The 18,192-nt window shown below is 57.7% G+C and overlaps 6 protein-coding genes across 6 annotated transcripts; 4 read left to right on the forward strand and 2 right to left on the reverse strand.

Moving 5' to 3' along the window:
- Window positions 1-369: 369 nt before the first annotated feature.
- Window positions 370-6,981, reverse strand: B0T15DRAFT_32724 (uncharacterized protein). The gene is made up of 6 exons (XM_062864122.1): window positions 6,557-6,981; window positions 4,878-6,473; window positions 2,481-4,811; window positions 2,186-2,392; window positions 1,817-2,104; window positions 370-1,745 (listed from the first exon to the last, which is right to left on the reverse strand). The coding sequence occupies exons 1-6, from the start codon at window positions 6,752-6,754 to the stop codon at window positions 525-527; spliced, it is 5,841 nt and encodes a 1,946-aa protein (XP_062726094.1). The 5' UTR covers window positions 6,755-6,981; the 3' UTR covers window positions 370-524.
- Window positions 6,982-7,177: 196 nt separating this feature from the next.
- Window positions 7,178-8,530, forward strand: B0T15DRAFT_425673 (nucleophile aminohydrolase). The gene is made up of 2 exons (XM_062865637.1): window positions 7,178-7,432; window positions 7,513-8,530. Exons 1-2 carry the CDS (start codon window positions 7,326-7,328, stop codon window positions 8,198-8,200), a joined length of 795 nt encoding a protein of 264 aa, XP_062726095.1. The 5' UTR covers window positions 7,178-7,325; the 3' UTR covers window positions 8,201-8,530.
- Window positions 8,531-10,958: 2,428 nt separating this feature from the next.
- Window positions 10,959-13,403, forward strand: B0T15DRAFT_518083 (YT521-B-like domain-containing protein). The gene is made up of 4 exons (XM_062868345.1): window positions 10,959-11,700; window positions 11,768-11,830; window positions 11,918-12,504; window positions 12,617-13,403. The coding sequence occupies exons 1-4, from the start codon at window positions 10,977-10,979 to the stop codon at window positions 13,265-13,267; spliced, it is 2,025 nt and encodes a 674-aa protein (XP_062726096.1). The 5' UTR covers window positions 10,959-10,976; the 3' UTR covers window positions 13,268-13,403.
- Window positions 13,404-14,340: 937 nt separating this feature from the next.
- B0T15DRAFT_488999 (small heat shock protein) lies at window positions 14,341-14,964 on the forward strand (the record flags this gene model as incomplete). Its single annotated transcript, XM_062866559.1, has 1 exon — window positions 14,341-14,964. One exon carries the CDS (start codon window positions 14,341-14,343, stop codon window positions 14,962-14,964), a length of 624 nt encoding a protein of 207 aa, XP_062726097.1.
- Window positions 14,965-15,335: 371 nt separating this feature from the next.
- B0T15DRAFT_489000 (U6 snRNA-associated Sm-like protein LSm6) lies at window positions 15,336-15,742 on the reverse strand (the record flags this gene model as incomplete). The annotated part of the gene is made up of 3 exons (XM_062866560.1): window positions 15,336-15,358; window positions 15,421-15,534; window positions 15,631-15,742. 3 exons carry the CDS (start codon window positions 15,740-15,742, stop codon window positions 15,336-15,338), a joined length of 249 nt encoding a protein of 82 aa, XP_062726098.1.
- Window positions 15,743-16,013: 271 nt separating this feature from the next.
- B0T15DRAFT_407300 (uncharacterized protein) lies at window positions 16,014-17,960 on the forward strand. Its single transcript, XM_062865324.1, has 2 exons — window positions 16,014-16,871; window positions 16,935-17,960. The coding sequence occupies exons 1-2, from the start codon at window positions 16,437-16,439 to the stop codon at window positions 17,796-17,798; spliced, it is 1,299 nt and encodes a 432-aa protein (XP_062726099.1). The 5' UTR covers window positions 16,014-16,436; the 3' UTR covers window positions 17,799-17,960.
- The last annotated feature ends 232 nt before the right edge of the window (window positions 17,961-18,192 follow it).

Here is an 18,192-nt window from a genome sequence, read left to right on the forward strand (position 1 = left end):
CACTGAGCGCTGGAACGAATTCCCCTACGCTGTGAGTTTATGGCATTGCGCGCCACCGCATTTGCTGAGGAGATGGGGGCACGCTGTTTTGCACAGAGAAAAACCAATGAGGCATCAGGGGCTGCCAAAATCAGCCGAGGAAAACCAAAAGAAGGAGGCAGGCACGGTAGGCAGACACGATAGGCAGCCGTGATGGCCCCATGCACCGTCGACATAGGCGAGGACGGTCAACGCATATCCCCGTCTGGTTCCAGATAGCCTGGCAAGAAAAGATCCTGAGAGAGATGGGCTTCGTGTTCTCTGTCCAACAGGCGGCAATCTTCGACCCGCCAAGGGCTAGAGTCCTAGACCACAATCATAGCGGGGAAAGAAATCGACCAAATAAATGTATTACCGAATGTTTCCTAATGTCTACTTATATCTATATAGAATGTTGGAAAGCTACCTGGCGCATTACACTGCTAATCTAAAAAAAAGGACCTGCTGGGTTTCGGGAAAAGGAATATGAAACTCGCAAGCGCACATCAATACGGAATGCCGTTCGTCAGGAGCTGGAACTGGTCGTAAATGCCGGTCGAGTAGCTCCCGTAGCTCCGCTTGATGAGCCCCTTCATGAACTCGGCGGCCTCGCGCTCCGTCTTCTCCAGGACGAAGCGCTCCTTGAAGTACTTGACGCTTTCCGGCTTGAAGCAGGGCAGGCCGCTGTCCATCATGAGCAAGACGATCTGCGACAGCTTCTCGGTGTACTGCCGCGAGGCGAGGAACGCCTTGACGCAGAGCTCCTCGAACCACTTGAAGGCTTGGTGGTCCGGGCTGCCGCCCATCACGGCCACCATCTCCGACGTGAGCTTGAACGGGGCCCGCTCGAACTTGATGCCGCCGGGCGCGATGTCGAAGCAGAAGCCGAAGTCGATGTGGAGGATGTGCCCGGCATCGTCGATCATGATGTTGCCGTTGTGCCGATCCTTGAACTGGAGTAGGAACGAGATGACCGAGTAGGCGGCCATGCTCTTGACGAAGTTGTTCCGCGCCTGCTGGAAGCGCAGCGAGTCCTCGTTGCCGTACTTGGAGACGAAGTAGTCGTACAGCCCATTGACGGCCTCGCGGCCGAGCATGTCACGCGAGATGGAGTTGGGGAGGACGTCGATGACGCCGCAACCGGGCGCCGTCGCCGTGACGCGGTACGGGAACACATAGACGTCGAGACCGACACTGTGGAAGATGCCGCGGAAGGCCGCAATCATCTGCAGCGCGAGCACGTCTTGGCGACAGTCATCGCCCACCTTGAAGATGGCTGACTGCCAGACCTCGACCGTGTCGGTTGTCTGCGCCGCGTCGGGCCCGTTCTTGTGGCCCTTGCGGCCCTTGCTGCCGTCCTCGAGCAGCTCCTCCTCGGCTTCCTCGAGCCCGCTCTTGTTCTTCTTGATGCGGAACGTGGCCATGAACGGTGCCTTGGCGTGGCTCTGCAGCGGTTTGCCCGACTGGCGATCGATGCCGATGACCACCCCGTCGGGGTTGCTTGGCAGATACACGCCGACGTCGACCTTGATCTTCCGGAGCTCCTCCTCGATCTTTTGCTTCTTCTCGGGCTTGGGGCGCTTAATCAGGGGCTTGAGCTTCCCCGAGATGCTCGTTACCTCATCGAAGAAGGCAAACTCGCGCTCATAGAAGTCGCGGTCGACGGCGGAGAAGCTGTCAATCATGTGGCCCATGACCTTGTCGAGCGTTGGCTTGATGGCATCAGGCTGATAATGGGCAGGCAGTGTCAGCATCTATCACCAGCTCGCGGGTATCGCCAAGGAGACGATCGGCTTACAATCTGGGAATCGTCGTCCTTGTAGGCGTTTGCCTTCATGTTCCAGATGATCTGGTGAGCGAAAAGCTGCGAGAACTGGGCCGTCTCGAGGATGTATCGCTCGACATAGCCCAGCGCGTCGTATCGAAGCGTCTGGACGATCTGAGGGACGTAAAAGAACGTCACGTCGATTGAGTGGCTCTCCAATGCTCTCATGGCATATTGGATCAGATAAGGATGGTTGCGGTATGCCGGCAAGAACAGCGTCACGGCCGTGATTGGGTTGACCGGCGCCCAGAAGAGCAAGTACTAGGTAGTCAGCCCAGTCAGCGCGAGAAGGAGGCGAGAAGTATGGTCAGCGTCACGGGTTCGGGATTCGCGGGGCCTTACCTTGAGCTGGAAGCTGACATCGTCGGGTAGCGCGCCGTCGATGAGGATAGGGAGAGCCTCGGCTTCCCGGGCGGCTTTAGCAGGGAAGTTCAACAAGAGCCAGCGGACCTCCTTCTGAACCCGCGGATACGGGAATCTGCTTGCCAGGTGCACAGCCAAGGACGGGCTCTCGGCCCAAGCCGTCCGGACCAGGGGCTGGATCGCGGCCTGTAGAATCACCCCCCCGAGGGTAAGCAATCGGTCAGGTACATACAAAATGACGGCAATGGGGAAGGAAAAGGGGCGTATGCCGTACCTCAAACGGGCTCTCCTTCCCTCCATAGTGGAAGTTCGATTGAGATCTTGCCCCATCGACCGGACGAACCCACACCTGCAGCCTCAGCTGTTCGCTTTCCAAGAGCAAAACAAGCAGCTTCTCCCTGGGAGCAAGCGGCTTGGCTGAGCCCACAGGTTGCGCACCGATGCTGGCTGTTTCGCGCAAGGCTGTCATGACATCCTCGACCAAACGGATCTCGGTCTTGAGCTGCAGAATATTACTTCCGAAGGACCAGCGCGGCGGAGCGTTGAACCAGCCAAGACCCGCAGACAGTATCTGATCCTTGAGACGGTGTTGCGCCACGGCACCCATTGTCGAGCTCGTCTTGAGGACCTTGAGGCCAAAGAGTATCGCTTGGAACCGGATTTCTCTGGCCATGGGATGGGGCGTCGCGTTCTTGATCGCCTCCAGCGTGACGTCAAGCAGTCGGAGGAAAAGGTGATGCGTGTCGGGGCTTCCGAGGCGCGTCGCATTGTAGTGGCTGCTCAGGAACTGGAGGAGATTGGAGTGAGGCGCCAGCAGGTTGTGGACGAGCTGCTTACGCTTCGCAAGAGCCGCGCTGTCGCTGGGGGCAAACTCTTGCCGGAGAAGGAAGGGGTCGGGACTGGTGATGGAGGGGCTGAATAGACCCTGCCGTTTGTGTATGCTGGATTCCCAGCGCTGCACAATCTCGGCCAGGATGCGCGGCTCCATCCGCGGGTTTTCGTTCATGACGCCGAGCCAGAGGGAGATGCCGAGCTTGATCGACTGCTTTGTGAACATGGCAAACGGTATACTGACGAGATAGCGGACGATGGGGCACTCGTCATGGTCGCTCCGGCACAGGAGGGCGGCAGCGCGCCGGAGAATCTCTCTCACGTCCGCGAGCGACGCCGTCTTCCCGCCGAGGATGCGCTGCTCGATGTGGGAGAGCGCCGTCAATGCATCGCCGCTCTCACCGCCGGGCGCCGCGAGAAACGACGCCCGGGAGTCTAGGCGCATGAAGCTGAGCCATTCTCGGCTCTGGTCAGGGAGAGCCTCCGAGTAGCGATACTCCTGCCGCGTCGTGTACTGGGCCATGAAGTTGGACGCCGTGTTGATGGGGCAGTCCCCGAGCATGTCCAACGACGACAGTCTCTGATCCGTCGCCGGGATCGTCGACCCGATCTCGACAGCGAACGACCGGCCTAGAGACATGTGGCCGAAGCTGCTCTCGTCGTCGAACTCGGACAGGTATGTCTGCAAGAGGCCTTTCACGTCCGCCGGTGCAATATTGATGGCCCGCGTCAGCCAGAGCTTCGCCTTCTTGTGCAGGTTCTCCAGCGTCAGCTGCCGGAACTGGTAGTCGTCCGAGAGCTCGACCACAACCTCTCCCCTTTGCGACCGGAAGGTGGTTCTCGGCTCGTACCGGTCCGTCTCTGCTTCCAGGCAGCTCGTCCACATCAGCGAGAGAAGCTCGAGCAGCGTGAAGAGAGACGATCGCTGGCACAGGGCAGAAGGGACCAACTCGACCAGGCGGTCCGCGCAGACGAACGCGGCCTGCTGCACCCGCTCAATGCGGTGGCAGCAAGCACAGAATATCCTCGCAAGCTGTGCTGCCGCATACGGAGCGGAGAAGGCAGGGTTGGCAGCGTTCACGGCTTTGTACAAGTACCGGTCCATCACCGCGTTCGTGACAGCGTCCATGGTGCGGCTCAGATCGCCTCGCCGCATGCTGGGCTCAAGGAAATATGACAATGCCTTGGTGCAGTCACCGGCGTCCGCCCGCAGGCTCTCGACTAGACAGGCAGCTTGGAGGAAAATAGTCTTGCGGTAGCTGAGTCCCCTGATTTCGCCGCTTCGCGTCGGTATCAGTTCCGCGAGCAGCTTCTTCTGCAGGGACTCCCGTTCGGAGCTCTCGCCTCTGCGGAGGATCGGGTTCAGATCGATGTCACTCTCGTTTTCCTCCCCCCGGTTCTCCGAGACCAGCGGCGGAGAGTGGATGGCCATGATGCGGAGGTACTTGAGGTTCTGCTTCCCCCGGTCCGTGGACGGAGTGAACCCGTGGACGACGATGTTGAACCATGCATCGCGGATCATCGCGCGGGTGTCGTCGTCGGAGGCCTCGTCGAACGTCTGAGGGTTGCAAGACATGAAGAGGGCAAGCGGGGGAAGCAATTGGGCGATCTCTCGCGCAGCCAGTTCTACGTCCGATTCCTTGGCATGCCGGCTCTGGCTGGCGTGGACATCCCCTTGCGATATGATGCCATCCAGCAAGTGTTCCAGGTAGATGTTCAATAGCAGGGACTCTCGCTGGATATGAGCAGAGATATGATTTCGTGCCTTCATAACCTGGGTCCCCGGGGTTAGCATAGTGAACGCGACATGCAAGCAGATACCTCATGAAATCCAACTTACGGCTTGCAAGATCCCATCTTTGTTGTCCGCCACGGCATCATGCACAACGGCGGTGTACCTCTTGAGGAGATAGCGGAACTCGGACTGCCCACCGCTGAGGGACAGGGAGGCAGCGCCAGTGATGATCCGCCCATCAAGAGGGCTGCTAAGCTTGACGATCTTCTGCGCGAGCATTGACTGTGCGAGGCCCGTGATCTTCTCGTCTTTTGCGGCGCTCGCGATCTCGCAGATGGCTTGCACCACGTTACCCTGGGCCACGGACGACTCCTCTTCGCCGGATACCTGCAGGGAGATGGAGCTGCCGGTTGAGTGCCGGTTCCCGTAGACGTGCGAGGGATCTTGTCCATCGGGCGCGCCGGCGCCGTCACCAAGTTGCCGGTCACTCGCCGAGCCGAGTACATTGCCGAGAGTGTAGAGAGTGGTGATCACGTCATCCTTGGAAAGCATCTGCAACACAAAGGCGAGGGACTTAGAGGCCACCGCAACCATCTGACTCTTGGCACCGCTCTGGACTATGAAGCGCGGGAGTAGCCGGCTCACGTTGATGGCGTACGAGGGAGAGACCCTGCAGAGCAAGGCCAGGGACTTGAGGACGGCAGGGCCAAGTTCCTCGTCGGCCATGCCAGCGGCATCGGCCAGTGCGTCCTCGAGCCAGGCCATCAGGACTTCGCCGTCGGCGGCATCGTCGTTCAGAGTGCACGCGTTGAGATAGCTGATCAGGGCACAGGCCTTGACGGAGAAAGCCAGCCGCTGTTTGGCCGGCGAGAGACTGTCAAAGTCGGCGCTCGATTCCAGGTCGTTCATCTGGTCGATGGCGACGGAAGCATACAGCTCGACCGAGCGGAAGTCTGCCTCAGCACTACGGGCAGTCAGCGGTCGACGCAAGCCATTTCCCGACATGATGATGTCGAGAACATGGGACTCGCGAAGGCCGTCCTCTTCGGCAACCAGCAGCGACGAGGCAGCCACCAGCAGCCTCATGAAGCTCCGCTGGAGCAGCATGGCCCCCAGCGGGCGGTCGATGTCCTCATAATGGCGCACCCATCGTTTCCACTCTTTGACCTGGCGGTCGTGCGAGTGGGCGTTCCGAATGGTCGAGAAGGCTGCCTCGACGGCGACGAGAAAGGGTTGCGAGAGCAGGTCCCGCACACGCATCACCAGACCGAGACGACCCCCTGATTTCCAGAAATCTGCCTGGGCACAAGCGGCATCCAAGAAGCCCAAGAGGGCAACAGCAATGGTGGCAGTGTGGATGGCATCCTCCACAGCCTCTGGGTCCTCATCATTGACCTGCGAGACGCTCTCGGTGGCGTGTACACACGCACTAAGGAAAGCGGCAATGCTGTCGGACACGGTCTGCTGCACATCTGTGTGGTGTTTTCCCAAAGAGAGTAGGGCAGCGGTGACATGGAAGCTCAAGGACTCGGTCGGAGACGGCTCGATTCTGCGAAAGAAGGGCGAAGGATCAAAGGCTTGGATATGGACGTCCGTGATATAGGGGACTAGATGTCGGGCCAGCTTCTGGGCGCTCTGGTGGCTCCTTAGGGACGGCGCTGCTCTGCAGAGCGAGAGGAGGATCTCGTACTCGCGGATCGTCTACGTGCGCATGGACAGAGTCAGCCATCGGAGAGGCAAGCACCAACACAGCAACTACAGCGCGATCGCCAGGGGTTGGCTACCATGGGAATGTGACAGGCCTCGGACCGGCGCAGCGATGATGCGTTGTTGTTGCCATTTACGGCAGATACCGGGCCTTGACGGCTCGAGACAGCTTTGCATAGTTTGTCAAGGTCGGACTTATCAAACGAGGTCGTCGGACTCGTCGTTGCGAGCGCTGCAAGCCGCTGGAGCGCCTCTCGTCTTATGTCGCGAGCCATGGCGTCGCCAACGGTGAAGATGGTTTTGGGGTGGGCCGGGAGAATTCAAACCGTCGACGATCAGAAATCTCATCTAGACTAAGTACTTCGTAAGCATCTGCATGAGCGTCCCCCGGTTTGTGTCAGCGTCGTCCTCGTCTTGGAGAGTGAGCCAACGTCGGGTCGCAACATGCACGGCGCAGCGTAGCACAGAAGTGGCAGTCGTGAACTTGTGCCCAGAAATGATGCCGAGACTCTGCTGCGATGATCCCTGCATCCAACCAAACTGGCTTGAGCGGTAAGTACCGCACTGCCAAATTGCCCGATTCGGCTGCAGCGGGCACAGGGGCGTTGCTGAGTCATCAGTATCCCATGTGGCCCTAGCTCTCTCTGGCCCCAGCCGCAGCTCAGCAGGCTGCAGGGCTGACGCGCGCCTGGTTGACCGTGTGAGCTTCCACTTGAACATCCCCCAACGACTTGCACCCCCACTCTTCAGCACGTCAAGTTCGTCGACGAGCCACCACCTCACCAGCTCGAGAATCGCACGTTAGTCACATCATCAGACACACACCCGAGCTCGACAGAAGGAATCATGGCCATGTTTAGCCAGAACCCGGTCTTGAACGGACCCAACTACTCGTTCAACAACGGCCCCGTCTCCAGTGCGCCGGAGGGCGCCCGGCAGCATCGCTTCGATCCGTGCGTCCCCGATCCCCGTTGATGCACATGTCGCGAGTTGTCTCTTTGCCGAGGTGAACCCAACTGACGATTCAACCTAGCTACACCGACAACGGCGGGTCAACCCTCGCCATCGCAGGCGCCGACTTCACCGTCATGGCCGGCGACACACGGCTTACCTCGGGCTACAGCATCAACTCGCGACACCACCCTAAGCTGTTCAAGATCGGCGGGACCACGTCAGACCAGAAGGATGCCAACATCGTCCTCTCGGTCGTGGGTTTTGCGGCCGACGGAGAGGCTCTCAAGGAGCGGCTCGACGCCATCTGCAAGATGTACCGCTATCGCCACGGCAAGCCGATGAGCGTCAAGGCCTGCGCCCAGCGGTTGTCGACGATCCTATATCAGAAGCGCTTCTTCCCATACTACGCATACGCCATCTTGGGCGGGCTGGATGAGGAGGGTAAGGGTGCCGTGTACTCGTACGATCCAGTCGGCAGTTACGAGCGGGAGCAATGCCGGGCCGGTGGCGCGGCCGCGAGCCTCATCATGCCGTTCTTGGACAACCAGGTCAATTTCAAGAATCAGTATATCCCAAACAGCGGCGAGGGCCACGCGCTCCAGGAGCGTGAGCGGCGGCCGCTGACGAGAGACGAGGTCGAGATGCTGGTCAAGGATGCGTTTGACGGGGCGGTGGAGCGGCATATCGAGGTGGGCGATGGCCTGCAGATGATGGTAATCACGAAGAATGGAATTGAGGAGGTCTTGCTGCCGCTAAAGAAGGACTAAACGAGCCTCCGCCGGGCCATGTACTGTACATCATACACCAGGCCTCATGTGATCAAATAGGACAGCTGCGGATACGGAACCCATTTCATGTTCGCAAGTTACCTTGGGCAAAACAGCTCATGGGTCCATCAGTGTTTATGTTCCGTGAGGGACAACCCGCAAAGTACCGGGGCCGCGCTGTCGTCAATTCACACAGTTCAGGCCTATCCGGCAGCCATTCGTGTCTCGATCCAGATTCCCAGGGACAGAAAAATCGCATGGAGTAATAACTACCCCAGCAAGACGAACGAACGTAAGTACTGGTATGTACTATCGAAATGGGAGTTTCAGCCTCAACGCTTGGCATATCCGACATGCGCTGCGGCGGGTTGTATGTAGAGGTATAGTGCATACAATCATAAGTGTGCGACAGTCATAATGTGCCATATTCTCCATGCTCCGTCTGTGGTACTACTAAATACTAGGTAGCAGAGTCTTCACTGATTTCCGTTCTTTGCGTCGTTCAATACTAGTACGGTACTGTGTATTCCAGCGCCAAGGCATTGGAGAGCGTCTCGGACAGCATTGACCCGGGATCCCTGGATCCAGAACCACTCTACACCTAGGTACCTAGGTATTGTACGGATGATACAGTGATGGGCATCACCGCAGGAACCAGGTGGAGTGCACATCACCCACCGCGCTGCTTACAATAGGACCAAACTCATACCAAGCGGGCATAGAGATTTATTACCTTTTGAATTCTGAGACAGTAGTGTATGACTCGGTGTGTGAAAAGCACCCTGTACACTATGGCATGCAGGCTGCCAGACCTAATTCAGTATGACGTCAGTACGTAAAGTAAGCTCGTCCTACGGCCCACTCGAGCAGTTCCCACGTCCACAGCCCTGGAACAACAAAGATTCATTAAATCCATACTCCTTACAGCTATCATCATGGCAGCAGCATGCGCCTCCGGAATGCGTGGCCAACACCAATGGCTACCAAGGCAGCGCACATCATCACGCCTCGCCCGTCAACGCCCGGACTTTGTTCGTTCCTGATGAGGAGCTTGCATTCGCACCCTTGACATCCCTGATGGGAGGAAAAGTCCAATGACGACAATCATACCCCCATTGTTCGGAACCTGGACATCTCCGATTCCACAACAAGCCTTCCTCCTTTGCTACAAGTAGTTTGTCCTCGGCCCGAGTGCCATTAGCCGTCGCCTCGTTATGGCAGCGGTTGCTCATAAGATGATGAGAACGACCGGGAGGATGATCGCCAAAAAATTGGGCTTTGCTCTATGTAACCCATATCTAGCAATTAATACTGTAAGTACGGATCCGTACACGTATGTATTATGTAGGTAGGTGGCAAACCGGAAGACCCTACCGTTTATCCTTGCCTGTTCCAGCTTCCATGACGGTGGGTTTGTCGCCCCCTTCCCCATTGACGTCCGCCAGCCGCCTGGATCCTGCAGTCCACCGACGCTATACAGACGCAGATGTGGCAGAGAACACATCGCACTATCGTATTCAGCATTCTCTCACGGCGAGCAGGGGGAAGAAGAAGGGCCATGGCATTGCCTCAGTCAGTGCCTGTTCCTGTAACGTCTCTCCCGTATCCCTCTCGAGTATTCTCTCGGGCCTTCGTACGGAGTCTGCCTTCCCTCAACGTCGGGAAGATCAACTAAAATGGCCCACCACAGTCGAGGCAAGATCTAAAGCTCTGGGCCAACCAATCCCGTGCGGTAAACACGGGAGCAACGGGTGGTGTTTCCGGGGGGGTTCTTTTTCCATCCAGTTCCAGACACGCAGAATACTGACCTACGAGCCTACTCTCTAATGCAACAAGGTACGGTTGCTCGTTGCTTCCGCACCTCACTGGTCAACTCTTCAAGGACCGACCCACCATTCACCCCAACTTACATGTGTACTGTACATCGGCCCCCCCTGCCCTGGTAACTCCTTGGTTCTTCCTTTGCCCCCCTCGTCCTGGTTCGAGTCTGGCCATCCGCCGACCCCGTTGAAAAGATCCGGGCGATACACAACTTGAAAGCACTTTTCTGCGGCCATCTTGATCTGACTCGAGAGATGACTCGCCGGTAGTGAAAAGGAACAATACAAGCATCCGGCCAATAGCTTCTAGGCCAGCGGCAGTAAGGCATATCGACCGGTCCGCCACAAATACCACCCGACGCCATCACGCGCCCGGCCGGGCCTGGACGGCTGCTACCGACCAGCCGACTGTATGTGGAAGGAGGCTCAACCTTGACTAAGCTCTGGATCAACGCACTGCCGGGTCTTGCCACACTAAATCCGGGCTTCTGGTTTGTTCAACACCAGTCAGTCAGTCCATGGCCCCAGTATCCGACCCGCTTAAGCTCGGAGGTCCCGCAGGTTCAACCGTTCCGAATCTTACGAAGTTGCTCCGGTAGTTCCTCCCATCATCCATACATACCCATACATACCTTACTAGCTTAGGTCAGCCCGTGGCGAAAGAGTTCCCCGTGTGGCTTTGCGAGGGGATGCACTACGCTCTGCTCCTCTTCTACCTCTCTGACCCGACCCTCGTCTGATCTGATCCCTTTTACCATCAGCTTTGTGAACCCTCTGAACCCTTCCCCCTCGGCGTGCATCCCGCTTATCCACGCCCAGGCCGGGACCTTCTCCTGTTGGCCCCTTCCCGAACACCTTCCACCGGCCTCGACTCCTGGTTGCCCCAAGGTCCGGCCCGCCCAGACGAACGCGGGAAGCCATATTCTCTCTTTTTTTTTTTTTTTTTTTGGTGTTCCATGGGAGATCACACGACACATTCCGGTGCCCCGGCAGAGGTCCTTCCGCATCCGCAAGACGCCCCCGCTGGTGCGACGCCAGCATCGGCACAATACCCGTACCCGTACCCGTCTGCGTCCGTGGGGCCCACCTACCAGCGACACCAGGAGCAGCCGGCGGGTTCGCAGCATGCCTTCATGTCCCAGCTCGACATGACGCAACAACAGAGGACGGCGCCCTTCGATATGAACGCTATGGCGAACGCTCTGCCGCAGCAGCAGCAGCCATACCGAGCACAGTACCACGGTCTCAGCCACGACGCGCCAAGATACAGTCCAGCTACGACCATGGGCATGTTCTCCCCAGGGACGCCGGCCCAGAATTATGCGGCGCAGTTCGGAGCGGCCGGCATGATGAGCACGGTCACGGCCCAGCAGTACTACGTCCCGCAGCATGCCGCGCGCATGGCCCAGTTCTACCCGACTGCCATGTCGCCTCAGCCGCCGTCTGCTCTGCCGCCGAGGACCGACTTGGGCTACTATCCAAGCCCCCTTGTCCTGAACCAGCCGCCGCACGCCGCTTTGCAGTACTATTACACTCCCGCCGTTCCTGCGCAGGGCCACATTCCCCTCGGACAGTACGGAGTTCCCAATCTCCAGCAACAGCCAGATCCTAGGACCCGGCAACCGCAGCAAGGAAGCCAAGGAGTGGCCCCCGCGGCACCATCCGACCAGCCAGGCAATGGTATGTTTAAGCACCGTTATCGTGCTGCCCCCTCACGCCTGCATAGGACTGACTGACCGTTCCGTAGCGTCGCCAACCTCAGGCCGTCCTAACCTTGTTCGCGGACCGCCGAGGAAACCAAGGCAGAGTGGTAAGTCTGTGCAACTTCGATCTGAGTCCTGACTTGGGGCCCACGGAAAGCAAGGAGGGCTGACTCATTTTTTCTTCTTTGCGCTAGGACACGCTGTCTGGATTGGGAACCTGCCTCCGCAGACAGACCTGATGAGCCTGGTGCACCACGTGTGCAAGGAGACGGCGGGGCTGGAGTCTCTGTTCTTGATCTCCAAGAGCAACTGCGCCTTCGCCAACTTCAAGGACGAGCAATCCTGCGCTGCCGCCCAACGGAAGCTCCACGACTCCAAGTTCTCGACGGTTCGGCTGGTGTGCCGGCTGCGGAAGAGCACGGTCGAGGGCCCGGCCGGCGTCACGGCCCCCACGGGACCAGCAGCATCGGCGTCGCAGCCGGGCGCCACACAGGAGGTGAGTGTGGATGCCTACGGTGGTGGTGGTGGTGGTGATGGCGGAGGCGATGAGCCCGAGCACGAGGAGAAGGCGGTCGAGGCACCTCCGGCACCGGCGGCGACCAATCCCGAGACGAATCCCGAGACGAGAGCCACGAGCACCCCGGCAGCGGGCGGGTCACCGCAAAGGGATAGGTTCTTCATCCTCAAGAGCTTAACTGTGGAAGACCTCGAGTTGAGCGTGCAGACCAATGTCTGGGCTACGCAGTCGCACAACGAGGAGACGCTGAATTCGGCTTTCAAGGTGGGTTACTAGTACTAACTTACATACTCGCCTTACATAACACCATGTCATTTGTCACTCAAAAACAGAACAAGAGAAAGAAACCGAGCTAACAACTTCACTCTTGAAGCAGACCTCGGACAACGTCTACCTTGTATTTTCGGCAAACAAGTCGGGCGAGTATTTCGGCTACGCCCGCATGATGTCGCCCATCAACGAGGATCCCGCCGCCGCCATCGAATTCGCGCCCAGCGCGCAGTCGGCCAGCGAAGTCGACCTACCCAAGGCCATCCCGACCGAGCCGACCGAGTTTGCGCCCAGGGGCCGCATCATCGACGACTCGGCCCGTGGCACAATCTTCTGGGAGGCCGAGCGCGCCGATAAAGGCGGCGGCCCGGGCAGTGACGCACAAGATGACGGCGCTTCGTCGGTGGCGGGCGACACGGCCAGCGTCCGGAGCAGCCAGGAGCTGGAGGGCAGCGGCGGGGCCGAGCCCAGGGCTTGGGGCAAGCCGTTCCGGCTCGAGTGGCTGTCCACGGCGAGACTCCCCTTCTACCGGACGAGGGGGTTGCGGAACCCGTGGAATTCGAACAGGGAAGTTAAAATCGCGAGGGACGGCACCGAGCTCGAGCCCTCGGTCGGGAGGAGGCTGATAGGGCTCTTCAATCGGGCCCAGACTCAGAGCCCAGCATTGGCTATGATTCCGAACCTGGTCCCGCCCATGGCCCCAATGGGTGCTAGGATGCCGGCCGCTGTCACCGTCGGCTATCCGCCGATGCTCTAGCGATGTCGGTCCCTTTGAGGATCAACAGCTCATCTGCATTGCCTTGCTTATCTCTCGGCCCGTAGTGTATTAGCCGCCTACTGTAACTCTACTTTCACGCCATACAATGGACCGCGCAGCGAGTTTAGCCGTCATACCTTGGTGACTTGAATTCTCTTCAGAATTCCCGTCTTTGTCCTGATCTTTGCACTGACTAAACAAACTACTAGCATCTGTGAATTCATAAGGAATTCCTATTACCGTATGTAGACACCTGTAGGACACCCCAAACCCACAAGCCAAAGTTTATTGTTCAGCCAAATCCCACACTAGTGAAACAAATGGGCTGCCCACCAACCTGAACTGACTCTATAAGTCTACACAGTAGAGACGCCTAGCTTGGTGTATTAGCTACGTGGTACGGGCAACTGCAGTTCTGGTGTAGCCATGACGTCATTGATAGGCGAGAGATCTTCAGACTTCCGGAGGGTCCAGTTCCACCGTTCATCGCCATTCCGCCCCACCTTCCATCCCGAGCCGCCCCTCCAAGTTTCTAGAAAGGACCGGCAACTTCCGGCAGCACATGGGATGGTGGTAAGGAGCCCATCTCCTATTGTTTTCAAGTTTGTTTACTTTGCTTCACCAGTCAAAAGTGAGACACAACACTTCGTGATGGGAAAGTGCGGCGCATGCCGATGACTCTGGAAGTTTCGGGGGGCTTCATGACGCTTCATCACAACGCTTGAGGCTACCATTCCATCAAATGCAGCTGCCAATCGCACCTACAGCCTCCTTCTGGCATGTTCACCAGAACTCCAGAACTGTCAGAGAGACAGCGACACCGCCTCCAATGCTGATGGCTCCGGAAGCTTGTGGAAGGGACTATAGTGTCTGCCCATGTGTATATAAGGCTCGGGACCGATCCCGAGCTTCGCACCGCTCTCCCCATCCGTAGACAATCAGAACAGAATCAACACATGACATCTTGCAGACCACTCGCGCGAACACTCGCACGGCTCTCACGGCTTCCTCAGACAAGATCACTTCACACGAAACCCTTCAAGCCACACCGGTCACTCTCAACCACACCCAAAATGTCGCTCTTCCCTCGCGGCTTCTACGACTCGGACCCCAGCTTCACGCCGCTCTTCCGCCTCCTGGACGAGTTCGACAACTACACGCGTGAAGCTCGCGGCAACGGCGAGCGCCCCCGTAACCGCGGTCGCCACAGCCACGTCAGCACCTTCAACCCCAAATTCGACGTGCGTGAGACCGACAACGCCTATGAGCTGCACGGCGAGCTCCCCGGCATCGACCGCGACAAGATCAACATCGAGTTCACCGACGACCAGACGCTCGTGATCCGCGGCCGCAGCGAGCGCACCTACACCGCCGGCAATCCGTCCGCCGGCCTGGTCGAGGGCGGCAAGCAGTCCACCATCACCGAGAAAGGAGAGGAGCACGCTGCGGCCGCCAAGGAGGCCAACGCCAACGGTAACGGTGGCGAGGAACAGGGCCATGAGAAGGCCAACAACAACAACAAGGCCTTCGAGAAGTGGTGGGTACAGGAGCGCTCCGTCGGCGAGTTTGCCCGCACCTTCAGCTTCCCCAGCCGCATCGACCAGGACGCTGTCTCGGCTAGCCTCAACAACGGTGTCCTGAGCCTGGTGGTGCCCAAGGCCAGGAAGCAGGAGACCCGTCGCATCGCCATCAACTAAAAGCTCGGGGTCCAATGATATTGTTGTTTTGGGGAATCACTGGTAATGGAGGAGGAGAATTTCGTGGCATTTGCCTGTTTTCTTCGTTGACTTGGCGGTTGAGTTTGGGAGGAGCATCGAGTTTGAGGAACTGCATTGGGCCGCATCTGTGTGTACTTGATCAAGGTGGACTTTTGCTGGCACTTGATGGCATGAGCGTTGACTTTCCACTAGTTAGCTTTTCACCAATAAGAAGAGCTGATAATCAAGAGTCTCTTCCACCTTCCTCCCGTATGTTGGTGAAGCGTGAGGTGTTGTACTAAGGTGTAGGTTCCGGTCATGATCAAGAATTGGAAACCCAGGCTCAGATTTAGGCTGAAGAGTTTTCTTAATTAATCGGCAGAGATATACATGACTACATGGAAAGTCAGACCCGCAACTTAGAAAGAATTACTGAACGAGGTGTAAGCCACAAACCGTTGTTGCCTCTGACGAACGCGTCACCATAGCTTCGCCGCTTCGTGCCATTGACATATTCCTCTGTCTTTTCGAGCGCGATGTTCATGTATCCATCCACCGATTGAAGCTCTCCTGAGTCAAAGTAAAATGGAAGTCAGTTAGGCATCATTTCTTGTCGGCTTTCACGATGCACTTCGGAGGTAGGAGAGGTATGGGTGAGGCACTAACCCTTGTAGATAACGCCCGAGTTGAGCTTAACGGTGACCGGGTTGCCGATGATTTCGCTCAGGAAACCGGATGGGTCCTTGCCCTCGCTCTGGGTGTTTGCTCCGTTCTCCATAGCTGGTAGATAGCTAAGAAAGGTATGGACTGTATCTGGCCGTTTCTCGTTTGGCTGCGCCTTGTGGCTGGCAGGAGAGAACCTACGGAAATTGGAAAGAGGCCCACAAACATTATGAGTGAAGTGACGGTTGATGGAGAACCGAAGTCCTTGGCGTTTAAGGTTGAGGGGCCCACTTCTGGGGGTGTAGCATTGTGGAACGCACGGGCCAGCATTGACTCAGGTGGAGCATCACTACTAACTACCGTACCCTTAGCAGCAGGCAAGGCAACGCAACTTTGCTTGTGGGCATGCGATTGTTAGGTCAAATGGCTTCCAACGACTCACATGGGCGCGATGTCATTCATCCCATAGCGGGAAGGAGCGCCATGAGACTCCGTGTGAGTCAATCTTACCAGAAATAGTTGGATAAATACCTACGTATAGATGAATACTTGCGTGGTGGTATGCGCTCTATGTTGTATACATCACCTTAGCAGTCTCCCTCAATCACGCCAATGGTCTTCGGCTTCGACAGTAGCACACACCCGGGACAAACACACTCTGCGAACGGCTACGGCTCCCACTGCAGCGTTTCAAAACCAAACCACGCCACGTTTGCTATTCTTTCTTCTCCTCCAACACTGTCAGTTCTGCGCTGCTCTCCTTGGCGTCGAGCTTCTCCTCAACCCAACCGCTAGCGTCCGTCTCCATCATGGGCGGTTCCGCTTTCTCTTCGCGGCCAGATGGGCTATACACCCCTCGGATGCCCAGTGAAGTATATCGGCGCGTAGTCTCTGCTTGCCATGCCGTGTTGCGTGAACTCTTCATTTGCGTGGCCACGCCAATTGAGGGGCCGGGAAAGAACGACCACGGCGATATCGACGTCCTCGTCGCTCTCGAGAGGCGGGTGGTATTCCCAAAGACACCGGAGGACTCAGTACCTAAGACACCGCACGAGTTGATGGAAGCCATTAGGGGCCTCCTCCGTGCCGAGTATGCCATCGTCCAGCCGACGGGGGAATCAGCTAATCTGGCGATACGGTGGCCTTCGGACATGGAGCACCTCCTTCCCAACACTCAAGCGTCAAAAGATAAATACATACAGGTCGACGTCCGTATCTGCCCGGGCATCGACCAGCTCTGCTGGGTAAGTTCTGCGCCGAGAGTATGTGGGAACGGGGACCTCTGACACGCAACGTCTATGATCCAGACCCTTTACAAGCATGCCCATGGCGATATCTGGAATCTCATCGGCAGCACCATCCGACCATTCGGCCTTACGGTCGACGAGGAAGCGCTCTGGCTGCGGATACCCGAGATCGAAAAGCTCGACCGCAGGAAGGCCAGGGTGTACCTTACCCGTGATCCCGTCGAGATTCTGCATTTCCTGGGCATGAAGGTCGAGGGATTCTGGTCCGAGCCCTTTGAGTCAGTCGACGCCCTCTTCGACTACGCTACAACCTGCCGGCTCTTCTGGGTCCGAGATACCCCGGATGGTGAGGCGGAGGATGAGGCAAACGAGGTTGGCGTTGCTGGCGGAGAACAGGGACGGAGAAGGCTCACGGCGAACGACCGTCGGCGGTTAAGGGGCCGCCCGGTCTACCGGCGCTGGCTCGACGAGTTCATCCCTGGCCTCCGTGCACAGAGGAAATTCATTCGCAGGGGCCCCGGCACATCGGTTGAGGAGATGCGCGCCACGGTTCGGAGCGAGGCTTTTGCGCGCTTCTTCGTCGAGCCGGAGTACAAACGCCGACTGAGAGAGTGGCGGCTGAAGAGGGAAGGCGCGCAGGCGAAGTCCCTGATCAAGCAAGTGGTCCCCAGCGAACTTGATTCCCAATTCAGATCGATCTTGGTGTCGGCGATGAGGAAGATCCTCATGCAAGGCGACACTTCCTTTGGCATGGCTGCGCCTCCAGATGTGAAGGACGCTGATGGATTCTACGACATGCAAATCATCCGTAGCTTCGTGGAGAAGAACTGGGAACCGGTGGGCGAGGCTGCATGGGAGATACAACTACAGAAGGCGCAAGAAGCGATGCGCCTGAAAGCTTGTACCCGGAACACAGAAGTGTAGATGCGCGTAGAGGGAGGGATTGACTACCTAACCGCATTGCATTGGGATATGTGGCTGGCGGATTTCACTCGACCATGATAGCATGATTACGGATGGGGGATGCGGATTTCACTCGGCGGCAATGAATTGATCGAAAAGCGCATACGCTCAACGCAATAAGATCTGGGCCCAGTGTCTCCTACAATGCGAATGCAGACATGATAGCCATCCTGTCTAGTTCCGAGGCTCGGTACTTCGTCCCGTTATCCCACACACCATCCCGTCCAGTAAAAGGTGCAATTCTCATGGCAAGAGGTTGGCCCAGCAATGCAGCCGGAAACGCCTTGCTTCCGCCATGGTTCGGATATGTCAACGCCGAAACTCCCATGCCCCACAGCTCCCATCTCTAAGCAAT

Source organism: Chaetomium strumarium, assembly GCF_033439665.1.
Source record: "Chaetomium strumarium strain CBS 333.67 chromosome Unknown B0T15scaffold_1, whole genome shotgun sequence".
NCBI lineage: Eukaryota > Fungi > Ascomycota > Sordariomycetes > Sordariales > Chaetomiaceae > Chaetomium > Chaetomium strumarium.